Source organism: Neolamprologus brichardi, chromosome 17 (assembly GCF_056152115.1).
Source record: "Neolamprologus brichardi isolate AB-2024 chromosome 17, ASM5615211v1, whole genome shotgun sequence".
NCBI classification, from domain to species: Eukaryota; Metazoa; Chordata; class Actinopteri; order Cichliformes; family Cichlidae; genus Neolamprologus; species Neolamprologus brichardi.
This window is the reverse complement of record NC_142120.1, coordinates 15,957,832-15,982,720: the sequence shown is the minus strand read 5'-3', so window position 1 is coordinate 15,982,720 and position 24,889 is coordinate 15,957,832. Positions and strand designations below refer to the sequence as shown.

At 39.6% G+C, this 24,889-nt stretch overlaps 1 protein-coding gene across 8 annotated transcripts in view; it reads right to left on the bottom strand.

Moving 5' to 3' along the window:
- The window catches only part of ppfia2 (PTPRF interacting protein alpha 2), a 180,580-nt gene that overhangs the window by 20,910 nt on the left and 134,781 nt on the right, over window positions 1-24,889 (bottom strand). For all 8 annotated transcript variants that reach the window (XM_087831125.1, XM_087831126.1, XM_087831127.1 and 5 more), the window contains 12 exons: window positions 18,654-18,764; window positions 15,243-15,464; window positions 13,652-13,798; window positions 9,073-9,207; window positions 8,310-8,393; window positions 6,233-6,364; window positions 6,053-6,115; window positions 5,602-5,693; window positions 3,726-3,858; window positions 2,280-2,497; window positions 1,062-1,302; window positions 79-108 (listed from right to left, as the gene is read on the bottom strand). In XM_087831125.1, the coding sequence (XP_087687251.1) occupies window positions 79-108; window positions 1,062-1,302; window positions 2,280-2,497; window positions 3,726-3,858; window positions 5,602-5,693; window positions 6,053-6,115; window positions 6,233-6,364; window positions 8,310-8,393; window positions 9,073-9,207; window positions 13,652-13,798; window positions 15,243-15,464; window positions 18,654-18,764 (1,608 nt within the window). The remainder of the gene's footprint in view (window positions 1-78; window positions 109-1,061; window positions 1,303-2,279; window positions 2,498-3,725; window positions 3,859-5,601; window positions 5,694-6,052; window positions 6,116-6,232; window positions 6,365-8,309; window positions 8,394-9,072; window positions 9,208-13,651; window positions 13,799-15,242; window positions 15,465-18,653; window positions 18,765-24,889) is intronic.

Sequence of the window (24,889 nt, the reverse complement as noted above, 5' to 3'; positions counted from 1 at the left end):
AGCAACCATTACAGCTCTGAGTTATAGTCAAATGGTATCATATTTAAAATCTGTTGAGCGAACTCTTGGTGTGTGTACCTTTCTCCTGTGTTTCCTCAAATCACTGGGCTGTATGGTGAAGGAAAAACAGAAAAAAAAAAAACTGTCAATATCCACGTGTTAAAGCATGAACAAAAACTTGAACTCCTGCATGCTGGTGAAAAATAAAACAATTAGCTCACTTATAGAAATATCATGTACCATTAGAAGCTCATGAACCATTGCCTAATACCAGACCACCTATTTAGAGATCAGCACTGAGGAATAAAGAAAGACTGGTAAACAAGTCAGTTGAATAATCAATAAAATCAAAGCCTTATTGCTTTGAAATCCCATGGGTAAAGAAGACATTTACACTGATCCCACTAGACACCTGGGTTGAATGATGATAGTCGAGAGAGCTCTCCAATGTCTTTGTTGCGTTGCTACCTTCTAGAGCATTTTCAATACAGTTATCTGACAAATAATATGGCTTGCTGTGTGATAAACAGGTCTGTGGTACAGTTTTGATAAGTGAAGTTCTATTATTTTATGTGAACCATATTGAGAAAAGGACCTGCCCACCTACACATTACACCTACATGAGCTGCTCGGCCATGAAAGCCATGCTATGAAGCTCCCACTGCACGGTTTTTGTGCTGATATTAATGCTAGAGGAGGTTTGGAACTCTGTAGTTATTGAGTCAAGGGAGCTTTGGCAACTTTTACATCAATTCTTCTCAGCACTTGGCAACTCTGCTCTGTAACTTTAATCTGGCTTCAAGAAAACCAATAGGTGACATAATGGTAGCTACATCTATTTTCTACATAAAGTTCCACATGCCGGGAAACTGTATTTTGTACCAACTGCATTACTATTCCCAGACTTCTAAACAAAGACCACATTTACAGTTTACATGGTGCTCTTGCAGGTAAAAAGATGGCAACTTATTGATGCAACATACATTATGTAAACAGAGGTCTGTAGAAGGATCTGTAGACGGTATGATGGAAGATGTCTCGCACGTGGTGATGTAACATACCAGTGTCATGACCCCCATGCGCTCCATGTCCCGGGCAGGGCTTCGAGGATCAAGCTTAGGTGTGGAGTGTCCGCTGGGTGGGGAAGAGGAGGCAAGCGAGGAGGCAGTTGCTGAGGCAGTGATGGAGGCTCCGTGGTGGTGCATTCGAGCCAGGTTTAGACCCTCGAGGCTAACGCTGGCCACTCGGTTCTCAATCTCTTCTGCTCGCAGCTCTGTTGACTCCTTCTCTTCCTGGATTAGCCTGGTATCAGGAAAATGCTGTGAATATTTTTCTATGTAAAACTTTGAAAAAAAAAAGAATCAAGCTGTGCATTTTTTAGATAACTTAAAAAACAAAAAATATAGAAGCTATACTGCTACAAAAATAGCCTCAGCTTTCAAGTTCTTTAAAGGTAGATTTCAGGAGATTTGCAACGCTCAGACCTTTAAGTCCCTGCAGTATCAGGTAAAGTAATTAAAGGACAAACTAAAGAGTTAAAAGGCTAAAAGTCGGGTAATTAACCACACTCTGTATCTAACTTTGTAATTAGCTGAAAGCTCAACACTTTAGATTCATGATCACTTTACACAATAAGACCGCATTAAATCTTTCTAAAAGAAATGTAGCGCTGTGTCTTTTGATGTAGATGTAAATTAGCAAAGACCACAAGGCACATTAACAGCCCTTTAAATAAAGAACTAAGTAAAGTTGTGCCTGGGGGTCATGAATACTTATTGGCACAAGATAATTACAGCATTATCAAGCAAGAGGCACCTCACATTTACCAAAACACTGAGTGCATACAAGGATAGTGTTTGGTTCACATACGGGAAGAGTAATCTACAGACACCTTTAGTGGTTTACCTGTGAGCTCGGCAGACACACATTTTGTCTAGAGAGTGAATTACTATGCGGCTCAGTTTCTCTGGGGCACTTTTTATCTTGCTTCTGTGGTTACTAGCTTGAACACAAGGCAACCAAAATCAATGTGGGTGTGTTAATTTTTAATTCTAAAAGCAAAGTTTTTGGGTGAAATATTACTTTAGCAACCAAGGGCAAACAAGGTGCAGTTATGGAAGCAGAATATCGCTCCAAACTTTAAAGTCTTTCCAGAACATGATCTTAAAAACATATCAAGTTGGTCTCCAGTAAAGTGGATTGAGAACGAGAAGGCGGATCAATACGTCTGGAAATCTGGCCTTCAGTATTAAATTTATACAACGGCGTGTGTCAGCTACCGGATCTCCTTGTTGATTGCGTCCAGCTGCTCCTGAAGCATCATGGCCAGAGTTTGTGCATCGGAGTGACCACTGGGAGACAGCAGGTCCATGGAGCTGAACAACGTCTCCCTGTCGTCGTCGTCAATGTCAGACATTTCCGTGTCGCTCTCAAAGTGGTGGCCTCCCATGACCCCCAGCTGCTGTGAGCGCCATTCAGGCTCCCCCAGTGACTTTGCCTGCATACAGAGACAGAGTGAAACTGTGACTACAAAACAATATCTTATTAGTTATGAACTAATATTTTGAGATCATTACTGGAAACTGAAAACATAGTCATGTAATACAATTTTATGAGAAGCACTTATGCTTTTTTCCCCTGATTATGTCTTATTATTAACTCTAATAAGACTTAATGACTTCTCTAAGCAGTAGTAGTGGCGACACACCAAAAGATGGAAATGGTTTTTGTTTCATTTAAAAGCAGTATCCTATATATTTATAATGTGTGCTGCACTCATACTTGAATTGCCATAACCTGTATTTAGAATCCAAAAACTTTAAACCTCCAAAATAAGAGCCTACAGAAAATGTTTGCATTAAGCCTGTCAATAATGTTATATTAAAGGTTCAAGGCCTAATTCAGACCCAGTACATTGTTGCCAGGTCTTTGTCTCTGGTCATCATATTTGGTAAATGTAGTGTGTGCGCATCACTAACAGTAACCCCTTCATTCCAATTAAGGTATACACTCTATGTATTGTGCATCTCTGAATGCACAATACATAGAGCCTAGAAGCAGATGGGCTACAGCAGCAGAAGACCACACAGAGTCCCACTCCTGTCAAGAACAAGAAAGCGAGGCTACACTTTACCCGAGCTCATTAAAATTGGACAACAGAAGATATGAAAAATGTTCTCTAGTCTGATGAGTCTTGATTTCTGCTGCTACGTTTAGGATGGCAGGGTCAGAATTTGTTACAAACAACATCAGAACATGGATTCATCCCACCTTGTGTGAACAGTTCAGACTGCTGCTATCCGTGTAATGGTATGGGGAATAGGCTTCATGTCACAAAGATCAATCAGGTCAAACTGGTTTCTCAAACATAACAATGAATTTACAGCAATCAGAAAGTCTCTACAGCCACCAAATCTGAAGCAGCTGTATGAAGCTCTGAGGAGTCCTTCTAGCAACTTGTTTAATCTATGTGATACAGAATAAAGGCAACCCAACCCAGTACTAGGAAGGTGTAATGAAGTTTCCAGTGAGTGTATATTGAAATATTTTAGTCCCTGTTGGATTTGCCAAACTGGAACTTCTCCAGTATCTAAATTTAACTCACTGCGTTAAAGCTGGTACTGTTCATTGACAGACCACTAAAGAAGCTCTTAGATGTTTTTAAAATAGAAACATTTAAATATAAGTAAAAGTGAAAGGCAGACAAACCAGATGTTATTCCTCACCTTGGTTTCTCGCAGACCTATTCGACCTCTCCTTTGTCGATGGATGACCTTTGCTGAGCGGTAGTGGTCCGACTGGGTTTCAGCCAGAGATCCCAAAGAGAATCGAAGCTCAGCTGATGTGTCCAGATGGGATCTGGGAAACAACTTTTATGAGTATAATTGAAGCTAAACGCAAAATGCTTGGTTACAGATTTTGTGTTTTTCATATGACAGATGAATAATATCTGAACCTGTTAAAGCAAATCCTTCAAACACAATCGTTAGCAGTGATTTTGTTTGGGTCGTAAAGCAGATTGCCAGTAGATAAGACACAGCAAGAAAACTTGCAGTACCGATTAGTTACGCAGGCAGGAAACCAGTCAGATGTTATATTTTGATACCTCAAGCGTACCTATTAGTCACAGTGAGGAGGTGCAAAGTGTACTTCTTGAAGGATAAGAGCTTGTTATGCATGCTTCTATGGCTGCAAATTGTTTGTCTTTGGAAGAGATTAAGGCTGCCACTGTCAACACGTCAGCTTTGTAAGATTAGAACTTCAAGCAGCATGAAATGGAAACCAGAAAGTATCCAAAAATAGATGCCAAAAGTTCCATTATACCAGTGTTTCTAACAATAGTGTAACAGAGCAAGTAGTTTTCACAGAAGGATAAAATAACAGGAAAGCTCCTGGAGACTGAGTATCTATTTGCCTCTCTTTGCTTCCTGTTCCATAAACACACACATTAGACTAAATCTGAATCTCTCGTGGCCTTTTATTGCATGTCTACTGTAACACATCTACTTTATGTTGCAGATGTTTTCACAGCATCCACGTTTTTCTTGAGTCATTTGCTCACCTTGTAATACGTCGTGTATTCAACACTAATGTTTGGACACGGAACCAACTAATGTTCAGGGATCACCGTGCTCCCACTGAACAAGCCAATTTTTTTTTCTTTAGCCCATTTCTGAGAAGCACTTGACTGGCAAGCTTCCTCAGCAACAGAAACATACATTCCTTGTCTTTATTCTCCTAGTAAAGTCTAAAAAACATATAGTAAAATTACATTTATTTGAAAGTTTATGAATCAAATTGTTGAATCACACATAATGTATGACGGACTTCTTGTGGTAGTAAATGGACAGATTCTAAACTCAAAATAGCTCAACGTTTGCTTATCGAAATATTGCAGGCTTGTCTATTTTTGAATAATTATACATTTTGATAAGGAAAATATATTTAGACATACATAGTGATTAGGGATTGCTATGAATAGTTGACTGGACACTTAAATGTTGATGTTGTTGCCAGTGGAGGCAAATGTCACTGGCCACAAATGAGGGCTGCATGCAACTGAACATGCAAGTGATATTATTTGATTAACAAGGAATGTGATTAATTTATATAGCTCCTAAAATACATACAAAATATGTTTCTGGCCAGTTTTTAACTTTGTCCATCTAAAGTTAGTTATAAAGCTTGGTTTTTTATTCTGATTTAAATTTAACAGCAAGTTTATTCTAATTGAATTGATTAAAATGTGTTGTCTGACTTTTACAATCCCACAAATTGATTTAATTAGTGATATAAATTAATCATTCTCAAATAAAAACAAGAAAAATGTTATTTATTAAGGGAAAAAAATCTATTCAACAGTGATTAAAACCAAATATGATTTTATTTGGCTCCTGGAATGTGCCAAAGATTGCTATTAAAGCAACTGTAGGCTTTTATTGTGAAATGCAAGAAAAAGAGGAAGTCTATTTCTCCCCCTGTCCAATATTGTGATCCAAAAGCAGCAACTGATGCAGTATATACATGTGGAGGTACGTTACAAACTGCGTCTTACATCCGGATACACTCACACACACACACACACACAGAAAACCGACCTACCGTGACAGCGTGGGTTCTGTGAGGGAGCCTGCCCTCAATCTGAATTGGTCGAGCTCCGATCTCAGTTTCTCAATATCCTCTGCCAGCTGCGACTGGACAAAACAATTTCTCTACATCATTGTCTGTGATATTACATGCCCAAAAAATGAAATGATTATCCTACCCCTTTATACCACTAGTCATACTAGTGACATGGCTGCAGCATGTGGAGCTGATTACATTTACAGGTCTGAGTAGGTGACAGTTGTAATTTCTACTGTTTTCAGTAGCCACCTTATTATTCTACCCCTTGCAGGAGCTTTTCAATATTGAAGGTTTATAAAAAATTTAACTAGTGCCAATAACCAAACTCATTATTGCTGTACTCAAAAGTCAGTTATTACACTAAGCTCATGTAAAATGTAGACATTTTGAAACAGGAGGTAATCATTTCTCAATCTCTACAACCTACTTTTTCTTGGATTGACTCCTCGTACTGTTTTCTGTAAGTTTCCGAGTCTTGGATTAGCATATTCTGCATAGAAAAGGGGGGGAAAGGGAAGAAGTGAGAAAAATACATCTTTTAATGACCTTCAATTGCAACTGCAATTGATATTGACAGGTTTCCATTGACGTGTCAGGCGTTTTTAACCTTCTCTTCGAGAGCTGCCATTCTCTCCTTCAGGTGGAGCTGAAGTCGCTCGTTGGACTCAGTGAGGAGTCTGTCCACTGTGTCTGAGAGTCTCTTGTTGTGCTCTTCATTCATCTTTTCCCTCTGCCGAGCCTGAAGGAGAAAAATACAGATAAACCAACACAAAACAAGCCCATTTGTATGAGAATAAGACATCAGTCTAAATTGTTTCTGATGTGATGAAAGCCTCTCAGCAGGAACTAGAATAACTAATTGCATGGCCTTTACAGCTATTCTATTTTTAGTTTAAAATCAGAACTTTATATGAGGACAACACTTCGACAAATCAGTGTAGTGTATCATAAATTATGTAAATGAACCCCAAGCACCACATTTCAGTAAAGATTACCTCAAAGAAATTACTATGCTTCTAGTGTGGCTGCACTTTAGATCTCTCTCTGAGGTCTGATTCTGACCACTTGTGCACTGGATCCCCGCTTCTGTGTCTGAACAGCCACATAATTTTCTTTATTTTAGAGAAAAAATAATCACAGGGAGTGAAATCTGGTGAGTGGGGCTGGTGGCGACTAAAGATGGTGTTGGCTTGTTTCTGCGCACAATAGAACAAGGTCACACATGTTCTCTGATAAATGCCTCAGGATGCTACAGCAGAACTCTGCATTGACAGCCTCGAGGACAAATCCAGAATGCACAAACCCGTGAATGTCGACACAAAGGACGAGTATACTCCTTGTTGGCCTTCTGACCTTATACACTAGCTTCAGGCTTGGCCACTGAGCAACAGTTCCACCGAAAACTGCTGTTTGGTCCCTGGGTTATTGCTGGAGACCTCACCAGGGAGTATTACTGTATCCGGATGAAAGTTGGGTTAGTTTGACACATAAGTGCCGCGATCAGTACGGGAATTCCAAGTGACAATCTAAAATTAACAGCAGTACTGGAAGCAATGCAATAGTGCATGAGAAGAGGACACTGAGTGGGAGACTGGTCAAATTGAAATCTGATTAAGCCTCCTCATTTTTATATTTATTTTTTACATGCTGAATAATACACAGCTATTTTTCCCATAATGGCTTTTCTTAACTCCCTGTTAAATAAAAAATTGAATGGAAAATCCTTCTCCTCACATACAAGGTCTTGAATAATCAGGCCCCATGTTATCTTAAAGACCTCATAGTACCTTATGAACCCAGCAGAGCACTTTGTTCTCAAACTGCTGGTTTGTAGGATATTTAAAAGTAGAATGGGAGGCAGAGCCTTCAGCTTTCAGGCCCTCTTCTGTGGAATTAGCTTCCAATTTGAATTTGGGAGACAGATACCCTCTCCACTTCTAAGATTAGGCTTAAAACTTTCATTTTTGATAAAGAACATCATTATGGCTGCATCAGGTGATCCTCCCTGCCAAAGGCCTAAGCTGCTGGGGGATTCCTATGATGCATTGGGAGTGTTTCTTTTTCACTCACTATATATTTATACACCACTGCATTTAATCATTAGCTACTATCAATTTCTGGCTCCCATCCACAGTGTATCTTTGATCCTTTCTCCCTCCCATCACCACCGGCTAGTCGTGGCAGACGGCTGCCCCTCACTGAACCTGGCTCTGCTGGAGGTTTCTTCCTATTAAAAAGGAGTTTTTCCTTCCCACTGTTGCCAAGTGCTTTCTCAAAGGGGTTATTTGACTGTTGGGGGTTTCTTTGTACTATATGACTGCTGTTGAAAAGATTGCCCACTATTGCATTTTTCAAATAAGGAAAACAACAACAAAAAAACTTTGAAAATGACTCATGAGGTTAAACATCTTCATACAGACAGTATTCTCACTTGAATTTGCTATCATACACTAAAGTGTGACGTGAAAACACTAACGTCTTTTAGAATTACTCATTTGCATCATTTGTGAGTATTTTGCAAACGATTATATCAGCAGAGTACGTGAGAGACCCATTTGGTCAAGCTTCATTGGTGATAAATCAGACAGTGTGCCATCAGTTGCAGTCGCTTCAAGCTGTCTTGCTCATGCAGAAGTGGCTGCCTGGTTAACGCTGCTTGGCACAACGCCTCCGCAGTGACTCACCCTCAGCAGCTCCTGGTTCTTCTCCTCCAGCTGGCATTCCAAGTGCCTCATTCGCTCCTCAATGCTCCCGTGACGCTCTTCCGCCTACAGTTGGATCACAGCACAGACAGGACAAAAAAAAAAAAAAGAAGAGAGCCCACGATGATCTGTGTGCTTGACAGCCTAAGGGCCAACAAAGAAAAATGGTGGCGACAACACAAGCCAAAGCTTCTACCCCAAACTCAAAGATGGATATCTATGTTTTAAAGCGTAACTGGAAAGACAGCTGATTGAAACAAACAGTGACAAGGAGAAAGATGGAGAACAAGGCCACCAAAGGACAAAATGAAAGAGGAAGAGAGTTGCTCCAGCACTGCCAAGTATGAGCTCCAGCCAGAAGTGCCATGCAGCTGTCCCATGGTGGTAGAACAGCCAGAGCAGAATCCCAGTAAACACGCCCGCCACAAAACACTAATAAGATAAATGAATGATATCTGTTCTCTATTGGAGTTGGCAATAGCTGTGATGCCCTGTGGAACTACCTTCCTAAGAATGGAGTTCATGTCTTGGAGTTTAGCTTCCATTACAAAGTGATAATCATCAGGAGAGGAAGAGGAGCTGGAGTCAGACTATGTGGCCGAGGAAGAGGAGAGGAACATGTTGAAACGTCATGACACCACGTGCACACTTACACAAATGTACAGAAAAAAAAACGAGGGCATCTGTGGGAATACGTCAACAGCATGTGTGTTAATGTACAATATGTACAAACGTGTGCGCTTACCTTGGTGAGAGCTGCTATCCTCTGGGCTAGTTCGGCCTCTACCTCCGGGAGTGTCTCAGCCTTCCTCATGGTCTGCTGGAGTTTCTGTTCTGCAAGCTCCAACCTCTCCTGTAGTTGTCTGTTCTTCTCCTCCATCTGCACTCAAACACCACAGACAGCAAAGACATTAGCTGATAGTTGAACAACGAGACTTGTGAGATTTTGTATCTGACTTCCTGCAGATTTTGTGGAGGGATTGCAGCCAAAAGTAAACAAAAAATATAAATGTGCACGTTGTGAGGAAAAGAGTCACATTAGCCGACAGTCAAAGTTAATGTACTGAACTGGTTCTTATATAGCGCTTATCTATTCTACTTGAGCACTCTATGCAACATGTTACATTCACAGTAGCACTGCATCGACATGTAAGTGGTTTCTATTTAACATTCACACACATTCAAATTCCAATGGATGCATCTGTGAGCAACCTGGGGTTCTGTATCCTGCACACAGACACTTTGGATGCGAATTGGACCAGCCAGAGATTAAACCACCAACCTCCTGTTGACCTGCTCTACCTCCTGAGACACAACCACTGAAATAAATTTAAACACTCTAAACCAACTAAGGATCTGCACTTAGCTTAAATCTGGGTTTTAACTTATTGCCTTGAAGCCAATAAATTTGCAGGAATGCTTAATGCTGAAAGAAAGAATTAAAATGATTACACAGGAGATTTATTTAATAAATTACCTTCTGATGCTTTGACCATACATCATCCAGAAAAGAAATCCCGAATAGTGTTTTGCTTGCAATAACAACAAACCCTACCAATGACAAATTAAAGTATGAGCAGATTATTAGAACACTATTTGAATGAAAGAGTTTTCAGTGTGTTCCAATGCTGTCCTTGTTAACAGAGTATAACGAAAATGAACTCTATAAATGTGATTCTCTTCCTTCTTCCTATTCAGTGGCAGCAGAGCATAATTGCCTGTTAGAAAATAGAATCACAAATGTGTGTCTTTCAGAGGGGGATTCTGGCAGTGTGCCTCATCTCTTCTTTAGAATAGCAGAGTCAGAGTCTGCAGTCAGAGTGACACTGGCAACTTATAGACAGCTGATGCAGATCCTGATTAGGCATTCAGCTGGTACTTGCTATCACTAAGATGGAACTCAAACTTATCATTAAATGAAACTGGAAACAAGTGACTTGCTTCCCCATTGGGCAGTAAGAATTTTCTCCCTCACTAGCTTTGGATCAGTTTTAAGACTTTTTTTAAGGACTGGCTTGGCAGCCTTTGCCATCGGCGACAGATGCTCTGGTCCCCGAAGCTCCGGGCCTAGCAGCTCAGCGTGCAATAATTAGACTATAGCAGGCCAAGTATACTTTGTGTTGTGTGTCAGTGATATTTTCTGCCTCAACCCATATCGCCATCCCACGCGCTTGAGATGACACAGGGGAAACATGACAGTTTATTTTTGTTTATTATATCCTCCCTAGGTATTCTACTACCCATCCCCATCCCATGCCATTTTGCTTGCCATTTCTTCTCATCCCTTCATGTCTCTATACCAAGTAATCTTCAGACATCAGCAGCCAGAGCCCAGTACAATAGCAAGTGAAACTTTGTGCATATATTTACCAAAAAAGTCTGTTTATGTATGGTAGCAGGAGTTCATTTAAAAAAACCTTTAGGGTTCAAGCATACCCCTTGCATACCCCCTTTCCCTTGTAAACGCCGTGGCTGTAAATACATAAGTGGTTTCTTCTTAAGTTGTGGCTTCATACACATTTCCTGAGTGAAAAATGACTGGCTAGCAAAGGTTAACAACCCCCACCCATGTAATCATCTGGCAGGATGAAATTAGCTTACCATTTACTTTTAGCGATTACTAGGGATGGGTATCAAAAACCGGTTCTTGTTGAGAACCGGTTCCCACTGTTTCAATTCCTTGGAATCGTTTGCCATTTTTGCAAACGATTCCCTTATCGAGTCCAGTCGCCCCAAATGACGTCACCACGTTGCCGAGCGTCATTTACCTGGCAGGAAACATGGCGGCTCAAACGCTAAAAAGTTTGGTTATACTTTACGAGAACGGATGACAACAGGGCAACTTGCAATACTTGCGAAGTAGATATTTAGTTTAAGAGAGGAAACACTACGAATATGCAAAAGCATTTGCTCACAAAACACGCGATAACCTTAAATGAATGTCGTGTTTTTAATTCCGCTCCGGACTCGTGAATCTCAACCCAGCAGCAGCGGTAACGTTTGCACGTCCTCTCCCGTTAATGCGGCAGGTAAATAATCAACTAACAGTGCATATTATGTTAGCGCGATCTGCCTTATTACAAACCTGCCATTACTGTGCATTTATTTAGGTGACCATGACGAGAGAGACAGACAGAGTCTGGCTGGCTCAGATGCTGGCAGTTCTTGCTACAGTCTACCGGTAGCGTCTCCTTTCAGGCCAGGATAGATGAATGTCACCGCACAGTGACTAAGTTTGTGGTAAAAGGTTTGCACCCATTTGCCACAGCAGATGCCCCCGATTTTCGGTAAGTGAATGTGTTTAATTGTAGGCAGGAACATTACTGGATATTCTTGTGTAATTGCTACAGAATAATTTATGTTATACTCTGTTATTGCTACAGAAGAATATTTATTTTATTATTTTACATTCACAATTTTTTTTCCTGGGGACCCTGTGACACCCCATTGAAGAGCCGTAGGTTGGATCTGTTAAGATCTCACTGTTGGGTTTGTAAGGCCATGTTACTCCTAAATTTCTATCTTGTTCAAAGAGAAGATATAAAACAAAGATCTAAGCTAATTGACCTTAGTGTTCTCCTTTTTTTTAAAAAAGAATAATCGATAAGAGAATCGATAAAGAATCGAATCGTTAAACAGAATCGAAAATGGAATCGGAATCGTGAAAATCTTATCAATACCCATTCCTAGCGATTACATTCTGTTAACTATATACTGATTATGATTAGCAAACACTCTTACTAGTTTAGTGCCAAGTATTGAGTTTCTATTTCAGCCATTCAAACAGTTTATATCTTTAGTTAAAACTACTTTTTTAAATCTGTTTTTTAGCTAGCTTTTTCAACTGTTTATCCAGTACGTTTAGCTAACAAATTCAACAGTTAAAGTTTTAGCTAATAATTTCCACCTGGTTTCAGAATTTTATTTATTATTTTGATCTTTTGTCATGATTTTATATCACAATTTCATGTACTTACACTGTGACCTAACCATTTCAATGTTTTATACGTTTAGCAAACAATTTTAACACATTTCATACTATTAGTTTTTCTAATAACCCACTGTGCCATTTTTTTGCTTTCATCTAAATATATTTTCTTACTTCTTTGTTTTGACTGTCCCTTTCTATTGCTCTTTTTCTTTTAGTCAACAGTTACATTTTCTTCTCAAATTTGTTCAGGTTTTAGATTTTAAATTGCGTTTGATTCAGGTTAGGCTCAGTCACACAGGCCCAGAGATCAGTTAGTGACTAAATGGCAACCACCAGTTGCAAATGAAAAATGTGGTGGAAATGGTTGCCAGTCGCTTTGAAATTCATGGCTAAAGCCCACGCAGGACGAGAGACTGATCAGGCAGACGCTGGCAACTTTCATCTGCTATGAAAAAATGTGTATTCTCTAATCTGTTGAATTGTTTCTGGTAGTTGCTAGCATGAAATTGCAACCAAAGCAATCACATGGAGCAAAGTCGTCTTTGTGACCACATTTCCTTGGCGACAACCAGTAACCACTTATATCTGGTTGCGGAAAATATATATTTTCCCTCATGACCAGTGATCACCAGGTGATGTCTCGTCTCTAAGGTACCCCCAGATTAACTGGTCTAGGGGATTTCACAATTGATTTAAATAGTCACTGTAGTTGTGATGTACACGTCTAAAGTAAACATTATGCTAAAGAAAATTGTTGAGAATTATAACTAAAATATAAATTAGTGTCTAAATAACTTTCCACACAGTAAATCCAAACAGGGACTGATGGTGTCACTCTAATTACTTCTACTCATATCAGAAATTCTTTCTATTCTTCCAGAGCCCAGACAGTGTTTAAGCCTTTACTCATAAAAATGCCACTAGATCTTCTATGGCCATGCAATTTATCTAATTGGCTGCAATGAATCACAAAGAATAATTGAAAGGAGAGTAAATCTGTACAATCGCTTGACTATATTCTGCAGCATTATGTCAATTATGAAGAAATCACATGTGAGCCATATGCATCTGCACAAAGTAAACATTTATAAAATTTCTTCCCCAGTAGTAATTTCCTCTTACATTATCTACCATGATGTGAAGAGGTTTTCTCAATGCCAGACCTCTGTGGAACTGCTGAAAGGACTATGTTAACTGACAGGAACCATCTTACACATTTTTCCTGGCTGATTCTTTTCTGAATCTAGTTAGAAAAATACGACTGATGATACAGTAATGAATCTTGCACTGCAGCTGCCATCTGGACCCATTTTTTGGAAGAAAATAGTAATCCCAGAGAGCTGATTAATGTGATTACATGGCTCACACTAACCCTGGAGTGGACTTTACAGACCTGTCTGAGGAATGCCTCCTTATTGGCCAACTCGTTCTCCAGTTTGTCATTGATGTCATGCACAGAGGTGGCTTCTCTTTGGGCACTCAGGTAACGTTTCTCCAGCGTGACAATCCGTTCCTCCATGTCTTCTTTCTGACACATGGCCTGTATATAGACACACAAAAAAAAGACTTAAGATAACATCAACTTTGGGTGTAATATTTTCTCCTGCTGCTTTGCACACATGGAATTTGTACACTACTTTAATATCAGCACCAGATGAAAACTCCATAGGGTGTCTGGACCATCCCTTAAGTGACAGGGTGCTTGGGCATTCAGCACCTAGAGCCACTAAGCTTCCACATTGAAACACTGAAAGGAGACAGCTGAGGTGGTTCAGGGATGACTAGGATGTCTCCTGGGCACCTTCTAAATAAGGTTTTTAGACATGTTCCACCAGGAGGAAGCCTCAGACTAGACCCAGTATACGGTGAAGAAATGTCATCAGTTTTTCCTAGAGGAAGTAAAGGAGTCTGGGTGTCTCTACTTAGGCCAGGATAAGCAGCAGACAGTGAATGGTTGGATATTGCAGATATACAGATAATGCAGGGTTTTTACTTTACAATATAAAGAACCATGAGCTCACCATTATTGTTAATTGGCACTGAGTAAGTAAAACTGAAGTGAACTGAATTGAATTAGAGATTCTTCAACCACTTCCTGGAATGCACACAGAAAGCAGACTGCAAGTCTGCAAAATCAAACTTTTATCCCTAGAATGTGCACAAAAGTTAATAACAAATAAAGCCTCATAAAATACAAACATGCGCTGCTGTCATGAACAGAGGCAACATTATCATGGAATTTCTCAGACTTAATTTCTTCCATGGAGAATTGCTTCAGACACAAACTTGCGGTCACCCATTGTTTCCAAACCATACAAATAATAACAGTTATTCTTAGAACACGAAATAAACTGCTGCTGTAAGAGAAGGCATTGCAGGGTAATAAAACACGATTGGCCTGATAAGGCCATGTTTGTCAGCCCACGATAACTGCCTCTAACGATGCCCACATCGTTAGAAATCAATAGTAATTTCATCCCCAGGCGACAGGGGCATCAGCTTATGTTCATATCCAGCCCACTTCACTGATATTGACCTTGCACAGACATATATTAAATAGGACTATTATTTGGATCTTAACTGCCAGTTTTGGACACAACTGGCTCTTTTTTGTGCTTTATGCATCAACAGTCTTGAACCCGTTCAAGAAATACAGACGGTTAGTTATTTACTTAACATTAAGTGTTAGTTTGAGGCCTAGAGACGTGTTTATTTGAAGTGTATATTTAGATATTTTTCAAGGACTCTTCACTTAACTCACTTCACCCGATGAAGGCATTATGAAAGACCTTATACGTTCACAAGTCAATGTGCATGTTTTTATGTGAGTAATAAAGAGCTGGGGAGAGTGTGAGAGCATATGCAAATAGAAGCTGTTTTTAGACCACTGCTCGCTGTCTTTGATGTTTCTCTTGCAACTGTTATCCCCATGCGAATATGTGTGTGTGTATGCTCCCCCCTGTGCTCAGTTTCTGTGCTGTGACCTCTTTGATGTCCCTCTGGTACTTGTTGTTCATCTCCTCTGACTTGATGAGGTCCTTGCGGGCGGTCTCGAGCTCCTGCTCCACCTCGGAAACCCGGGAGGAGAGGGAGGACATGCGCTCCTTCATCTGGGCCAACTCGTAGTTCTGCTTCTCCAGCAGGTCCTGCAGCTCGATCACCTGACTCGCCTCATGGGCCGGCTCCAGAGAGCCATTGGACAGACGCTGGAAGGGAAAGAGGGGGACATGGAGTAAGAGGTCAACATATGAAAAGGGAAAATTATCCAAAAATATGTATGCGTCATGAAGCACAAAATTTGACAAGGGATGTTTGGGGATGATTTCTAACTTTTAGTGTACTTTAAAAAGAATTTAAGACCTTTTTTAAAAATAAATTCCCTTGCATGATGTATTTTAAAACTCACAAATTAAGTGAGGCTTGTGGTATATAGGTAATAAGGTAATAATAAAGTAGTAATAAGACCACTGACAAGTGAGGGTTAGTACAGGATTTGGAAATTGGTTGTTAATGTTGTGGCTAATCAAAGTAAAAAATTTCTTTCTTTCTTTTAAGTTAACACTCTAACTAGAACTTTTTCCTTGCAGTTGAAATAAATCTTTTGGATGTTAAATTATATCCCGAATCCTGACACGTGTCTTGTAATTCCATTCAGAATGCACACTTGCACCACAATAATCGCGATAACAAGTGATTATATTTTCTTTCTTTTTTCAAGTGTTAACCTAGTAAAAACCAGTACCTAAATCAAAAATAGAATAGAATAGAAGAAAAATAGAAATAGAATATTTTCCTGCTTTGAATGCAGGAAAATAAACACACTATCGAGACTATAAATGAACAATGGTGCAAAGCAATTTTCTGATTTCCTGTCATGCCTCGTCTTCCTGTCGTGTATTCAAGTGGGCCCTGAGAAATCAGCCATGCTTCCACTTCAGATAGCATGTCTGCTTTTGAGAATTACATACATTTGCATTCTAATAAATTCAAGTTCAGGAGCTCACGGCTTTGGTTCTTCCCCTGCTTTGATTCTGGATGGTCACAAAGACTGAATCACACCAGACTCTGCTGGAGAAATTGTTTTGACACTTGCATAAGTAATCTGATTAGATTTGCAAGGTTTCCACCCCGTACAGCTCTCCTGGTCTCTGCATGAGGTAGATTAATGAGGAGGATACCGCAGAGATTCAGCTTAAAAAAGGGTTTAGGGGAACAACAGAGGAAAACAACCTTATTATCAGTGCTAAATAACAAACATGCATAGTTTAAAAAACAAATCTTGCTTTTATACTCAATTGAGTTACAGTAAGGTGAATGACAGGATTGAGGGAAACTGATTTCTTCATTCTCCATCTTCCTCTGTCTTCCTGCTGTATTGCGAGGCACAGCTGCCCATCTTTGGCCATCCATCTGTGAGGACAAACCTAATTGGGCCTCTCTGTCTGCTGCCTGTGATCAATGATTCACTTGAGCAAGGAACAGGATCCACTAAATCACACCAGTGATTTTAATACGAGCATGCCAGCAGTGGGCCATGCTCATAAAATAATTTTATATCTTCTTTATTGCCAAATGGCTCAGCTGTCCCTCTTCGTAACTGGGGTTTTCCATCGATTGGCTTGTTTCACAGATTTGTACCATTTAGGACCAGGAAAGTTTCCAGGGACAATGTTAATAAGAGTTACCCAACATTTCAAAGGTGGTGTATTGCTTTTTAACTCTGAATGACCTTTAAAATGGTTAAGTTTGGCTATGAAACAACTGCTCCCATTCATGCCTGCATGGATAGATGGACAGATAGTCTTGAGATGCCCCTCAATTCTTTATATTTTGCTCTGAGAACTAATGTTTTTAGAATTTTTTCAAAGTGGCCTTGAGCAATAGTTCTCCAAACTTTCTTAAGGTCTTTCAAAGTTTCTTCTTTGAACATAAGATGCTTTTTCACTAAGAGGAATGTTTTTGTTTATTAGGCCACTTAACGCTGCCTAATGAATTATCCAAACATAAAAAAGCACCTTACTAAACGGATGAACTACACATAACAGACAACTAAGCAAATAACCACATTTTAATTGCATCTAGGCACTTTAGTACTAGCAGCCTGTTGCAAAAACACATCATTTGTTCCTATTTCTTTAGTTGAATATACAAAAAATCCCAAAGATGATGCAGTTTGTCAGACAAAATATTCTCAAAAAGCTATTAGCTTAAAGTGACAGGGCTAAAACACCGTCTACAGCAGATAAGCAGCATTTGAAAGTCACGTCATTAAGAAATTAGATAAAACCTACGACATAAAACCTAAAAGACAGATCTGTCCCTTCAGTTACAGAAGAGGTGGTCTGTAATTCAGTGGTGCAAAAACTGATGGAGTGACAAACCAAGATGATATATATATATATATATATATATATATATATATATATATATATATATATATATATATATAACTAACTCTCACCATTGCTCAAGGTTAGTGTTCTTTCTTCACCGTATCACAGAACAAATGTGCCAAACAACACACGTTCATACTCTCTTATTTTATCTACACAAAACAGAGCAGATGATGGCTGTCTCCTCATTATCACATCCCTCAAACTCACACGCTCTTCATCTCACTCCCAATCCCCCCCACCACCACCACCACCTCCCATCCCCCAAACCCTCGTTCCCCAGCAGACCAGCCAAGTAATAACATCTCCATTGATCTACCCAGGTATCCTCTGCTGCTGTCTGCATGTATAAAAAAAATATAAAAAAAAATAAATAAAAATCCTGCATCTGCTTTTGCCTTCGAGGTGCATCATTTTGGGCTCTCGTGCTTCTGACATAAAAAGGCATCAGCGTAATCTAGTAAATGTGCATGCGCCTACACCTATGCTGTTAAAATAATAATCAGGAGGAAATTTGTATTCAGCTATGGATGTCCATGTGTGCTCCTGCATAATGGCAGGGGGTGAGATCACAGCAGGAGTTTTCGCCTAACTGGTTACCTTCAGAATGCCTGCAGAGGTAAATAAATGTATGATCAAAACCATTTGATAGTCGCTGCAATACTTTAAAGTCAAAATGCCAATACAGCAGGGGGAACTAAATGTACGGGAATTATTTGTGTAATGCCACCACAGCAGGGTTGTAGACAAAATACTGATTGCTAGTGCTTTTATTTTGAAATGGAAAACATCAGGGTTACTGTATGACCGCCACAGTAAGTATATTTAATATATACATACATAATACTATGCACATTTTTAGAATAAACTATATCTTAATCAAAAACAACCAGTGCAAATATTGCCATAATGTACAGACTATTAAAGTGTAGTGTAGTTATTATAGATCAACACATAATTTTGACCATTTTTTCCTCCCATATTTAAATCAAGGGAGCTCACCTTGCCATGGACCTTCTGTTGAGCTTCACTGCCCTCCAAAATGTCCTCTCCTCCCTCACCTGATGCCACTTTTCTCTGGATGTGAGCATTCTGTTCCCGTAAGGCCACAATCTGTGGGACACAAAAATATGGGGTAAGAAGTTTAAAAAAAATACAACAAAAAAAACCCGCACACACTTGCCTGCACACAGCAACACAGTTTGTGTGAGATGAAAAAACAAAACTGAATTTTAAGGCTGGCATCTTACTCGGTGTGGCTTTAGAACTTTGAGCTTTTAGCAAAGCCTCTTGAATGAGCCTCTTGTTTGCACACACGATGAGGATAAAACCACAACCACACATAACTGCAATCCTCGGTTAACTAATCATCTTCCCCCTCTTATGCAACGCTAGTAAATTACAGTATATCACACTGCATAGGAATTTTGGAACATTACTTTAACCAACATATGAACATTCATGGAAACCTTGTGATTATTGAGTTTTGCAAACCAAGTGCTTTATTTCCCCACCATCAGCCATCCTGAAGCCGTAACCCTGTCACAGGGGTGTCTGGCAACAATAACATTCTGGTTTGGCTTTGACTAACAACATATGATTATCACTCACTTCAAGAGAGAGAAAGGTTGACAGTGTACCTGCTGCCTACTAATATCTGTGTGAGAATTTTGAAGCACAGAGTTCACAGTACTTCTTGAAGTACTTCTTTCCAGAGCCTAATGCTTATGGAGAGCGGCCATTCATTCGTCCCAGGTAGGCCACTAAATATTAACTAGCAAAATGGGTAACTTCTTCTAAGACGTTCTCCGTGTATGCATCATATACACGGGGAATGCAAATGCATCAATCTTTTATTGAGGTCGAACATAGGCTAGCTGCACTAAAGTAAACACAGTGCAGCTTTAAGAAATGTATGAATTAATGATTCCCCTGAGAAAAGAAAGTCAAAACAGAGTAAGAAATACAAGCCAAACACACGCAGTCCTGGCTCTGAAAGTAAAACTGAAACAGGGCAGATCCTCAATGCTCCTCTTTGCAATGGAAAACTAAGAAAAGCCACAAAGTCAGTGTACAAACTGTGAGGGATGTTAAAATAGCATAGATGATATTTCTGTGTGCTATTGTGTTCCTGTTCAAAATGAATTTGGCCAACCTGGAGATTTGTTCAAAATGTGAAAAGACTGTCTGCTTTTATTTCAACAATAAGCTTGGTACAGTGTGTTCTGTTTATCTTTGCAGACAGAAGCAGTCAAAGTTACACCACTGTCCACTGGTCTCAATCTCTGAAACCTCCCCTAAAAAGTAAATAACCACCAGAAAAACAACTCTAGCACTAAAATATTTTACAGTTATTCCCTACACGAACAAAAAAGGAGGAACTCCTAACAACACCCCCCCCCCCCCCCCCCACCCCCCAACAATTACTACAGTACATGAGGCATGCTGATAGCGTGATGTGATTAAGGCTGCATCATGCTGGTTCTCCTCTTCGAGTACTCGGAAGTTTCAGAAAAGCTTTAATCTCTGAACCATGTAGGACTCTCAAATCATGCTTGTTCCTTTTTGTCCTTCTCTTTATGGATGATTCGATCAGGATTTCCAAGCAGCCAGCACCATCATTTATGACAATCCAACTACCATTACTAATCATTCTAATAAATAATTACAGTTTGAGAATGGAAATGCTGAGTGATCGTCGCCGTTGAAAAAAAATTCAAAAAAAAAAATCGTCTTTTCTCTCTCTTTCCGCAACAGACATTTGTTGTGATCAGAACAGGAAGAGGAGCCCGAGGACAATCAATGAAACTGCTGTCGATAAAACAAACAATGCCTTCAAGTGACTTTGATAAGATCCAGTTTAAACTCAGATCCCAACCTGCCCTCATTGACACCTGGACACAAGCCGCAGTTAATGTCGGGACCTCTTTAAAGTTGCGAGTGAGAACAGAAGATTATCTCCCACCTTCCACAGACAGGGTTTCCTTCACACTCAACTTTGCCAGCAGCAGCTTGGCTTCTTCTTTTCTGCTGCACTCTGTCTACAAAGAATCTTCAGTTCATTATTTTTAATGAGGGCATAATTATGCCTCCGTATGTTCCAGTACCATTATTTTGAGATTGTCTGTAATTTCTCCATCTCAGAGATCAAACACCAACGCCACCCATGACATAAAGTCGTGATGAATGGGGCGCTACTGATGCATCTCCATCGCTGAAATGAAAGAAGACAGATAGAAGTTTGCCAGATGCAAAATGAAAAGGGTGACGAGGGACACAAGGACAAGTGGAGCTTCTTTTACAACGCAGCATCACAATTTCCTTATCTTCCTTTAGCACTTCTGGGCTCTGTGTTGACAGGAATGTCTGATGAAGTAGAAATTGGAGGAAAATGGGAAGGAGTGAAATAAGAATGGCTATGGGTGAGTGTGTGTGTCCACGGGTGTGAGAGGTTGCTCTTAGAGTATGAAAGATTGATAACGTCAAGGTGAGATTTGGGGAAAGCAAGTTTGGTGCAATGCACTTAAAATAGAATCAATTACACACCTGGGGAAAAATGCATGACCACACATAAAACATGTTTATCAAATGTTTTAGGTCAAAGGAGATTTCATTTCATGTATTAGTTTTCTTTCTTCTACAAAATCCCAAAAGAATTAGGTCAGTCTTTTTTTTGTTGCAAAAGCGAGAAAAAAAAAGTACTGCTGTTGCCATTCTCAACCTTTTCTGCCAGTTTTTATTTGAAAAACCGTGAACAGAGTATTTCTCCTACTGAGCATAGTGCTGGTTTGGATCTTGCTCAGCCTGTAAGGACCTCAGTGCTAGCCCACATCGGCTCATGGGTCAGATGTTACCTTTCTATACATCCGATTATCAAATCTTATATTACCACACCATTAAAGCTGCTTTAAATTGTTAAAAACTGATTCAAATGACTCTATTGGCTATTGAAAATAATCCCATTTCTTTGCCTTAAGAAACTCTTGGGTAGCTTTTCCAGTATGCTTCAGGCCATTATCCATTTGCACTATGAAGTGCTGTCTAATCAGTTTTGCAGCATCTGGTTGAATATTAGCAGAGAGAGTATAGTCCTGTACACTTCAGAATCCATACTTCTATCAGCAGTCACATCACCTATAAACACTAGTGGTAGTTCCACTATCATACATGCCCGCCTCACAACATTATCTCTACCATGTTAGACAGATGATGTGGTATACTTCTGATCAATTAATTTTGTTGTCTAATCTGGCTTGTTGTTGCAACCTGTTATTTAGACCTTGTTGTAAACTGTCCTTTACATTCAGAAAGGTGTTGGTGTTGCAGACCTAGCCAATTGAGTTCCACTTATTAAGAATGCGCCAGATTGTTGATTTTGGCTACTCACTACTCATTAAAGTTATTTTGTTTTTTTAGTCTAGTGACAGCCTCTTTCACTTGCATCAACATTCTTTGGGAGCTCCTCCTATTGGGAGCTCCATCAAAAAAAAACACAAAATGCAACACTTGAAATCAAATCAATTTCTTTCAATTCAATTTTATCTATATAGCGCCAAATCACAACAACAGTCGCCTCAAGGCGCTTTATATTGTAAGGTAGACCCTACAATAATATATACAGAGAAAAACCCAACAATCAAATGACCCCCTTGAGCAAGCAATTTGGCGACAGTGGGAAGGAAAAACTCCCTTTTAACAGGAAGAAACCTCTGGCAGAACCAGGCTCAGGGAGGGGTGGCCATCATTTGCATAATTTGCCAAATAATGTTCCCTGTTCCTTTAACAATAATGAAGGAACAGACTTCACATGACCATAAAATAGCTCATTAGTCAATTTCATTTTAAGCCTCTGAAAGTTACAAATGGTCAATCACCACGTGTAACTAGGGTTGAGTTGCTAAGAATCTGGTATGACTGCATAAAATCATATTTGATACATATTATTTTATGTGCCTTGATCTTGTATGGTTGTGATAGATTCAAATGAGCTATTGAGCTACCTTTGGGAATTTAACAGTGTCTTAAAAATATGTCTGTTTTGATTAACATCAAATAATTGGTAAGCAACAATTCATCCTAAGATAGATACCAAAATGCTCCACAGACAGAACTGCAATCACTAGCAGCAATCAGTGTGGGGCCACTTAAACACCTGTGACTGCATGAGGTTAAAGGCTGCTGATTTCTTCAAGGATGGACACATTGTCTAAATTCCTGGAGGGAAATGGGACTCATAATAGACCTCCATCTCAAATCAATTACTAGTTTGCGGGCTCACGGATCCGCCTGCCTCCCTGGAGCCTCTCAAGCGTGGACATTTTTATTCGGCAAAGCCGGTTTAACCATCCCCTCCACCACCACCACCACCACCACCACCTCCACCCTCCATCACCTCAAGGTCTAATCACTCATCTGTCCGCAGCTCTGACAAGTGTTGTGTTAACCATTAGAGAGGGACAGCCACACAGAAATACTGTATGGTCTTTATAAGCTTGGAAGTGTGATGTGAGAAATATTTCAAGGTGCTGCTGAGATGTCTGTCAGAGTTTCTGCATTTAAAAAACAAGACTTCAGGAAAAACTGTCAAAGAGAAAAAGAGAAGAATTTAGGTACCGCTGGCCTTTGGGTTTACTTTTTAAAGTTTTCAATCTTTTCTACAATTCTCTCCTTGTCTGGTAGATCGCACACTATCAAATCTTGGGTTTTGACCCCTAGCGACTTTACTCGCCATCAAAACATATCATTACAGCTTCACTTTTTCAGTCCTTCGGTTTCTTTCAGAGGTGCTCTGACCAAGTGGAGCCCTGCACTCTCATTAATACACATACCTCCACACACGATCTGCCTCTGCATCCCACCTGCCATGTCTATTTGTGTCTTCTGCCTCTCTATGCCTTTTTTTTCATCCTTACCCCCTCTCTCTCCTCTCACACTAGATCTCTGTCTGTCCTTCCACCCACTCCACACGCCTCCCAACCATTCCCCCTATTGCTTTTCATTCCCTTCTTTTTCTTCTTGTCCTCCTTTTAGTGACTTTTACTCCAGGCCCGAGTGTCAGGCTGGCATGTCTGACAGGCTGTGAAGTGGCAGCCTGAGGGTTTTTCCTCAGCTGGAACAGGACCATCTGCAGTGCAAATCCTACTCTAGCCCGAACTAGGAGGTGAAGAAGGAAATGCCACCAAGGAAACAGTGGCCAATGTACTGTCAGTGCTTCGCCACACCCACTGATGAGCATAAGATGAGGTAGAGTGAAGCCTGTCGAGGTACTGTAAATGTTTCTGGGTTTCAGAGCAGATACATAATTCAGGACACATCACAGTATGTATTAGGTTTGCATCCATGTAAACAAGTAGTATATGTTCCTGTATATATGTTATGTTTGTTCGGAATATGCAACTCAACACAAGTCTTGAGATACAGCATGTATATATAAATAGTATCTACATGTTTAATATATGAACAGCATATATTTTCTGTTATTTCAGCACATTCCCATCTCAAAGTGTGAAATATTTCTCTTCACTGTTGGCATTGGACAGATTGTTTGTCAGCGTCTGTGCCTTCATACACCAGCAGTGATTTTTAAGATGCAGATGAATTTAAGTGCTATAAAATTAAGTAAGCCACAATTTTATAGACCAAAGTTTCCCATGTGGAAACTTTGTGCTTTGAAGTTAGTTTTTACTCGGTTTTTACTTTAGTAGTTTTTTAGGTTTAGATGCTTAAAGATTGGATGGGTTGAGTAAAAAAAAAATTGCGATTGGAATAAATAAAAATGCTCGTTTATCACATTAACTCTGCATGTACAAAATTATGTTTACTGAGCATGTTTGCAGAATCCTTAAAAAGCATTACAGACATGCATTTGTCTGATGGGAATGGCTTAAATGAAACAATAGTATTTGTTTTCCAAATTGGAAATGCTTGCTTTTCCTGATGCCTTTTATGCAAAGGATTAATAAAATAGCCAAAGTCTTTAATTCCTTATTAAAGAATATAATTTTTCTTTGTCCCATTCGTCTATATGCTACTCAGTGGTCCTTTGATGAAGAAAGCTAATCTACCTCAAGTCAGACACTATACATTGGTATAAAAACAACCAACAAATCATTGTCTGAGGTTCCAGGAATTTCAGCCCATTCATTCTTGTTTTAATCCATAATCACTGATGATGCATTATCTGACAACACAAACAACAAAAAGTGTGTTTAAAAATATCACACCGTGGCCATTAGTCA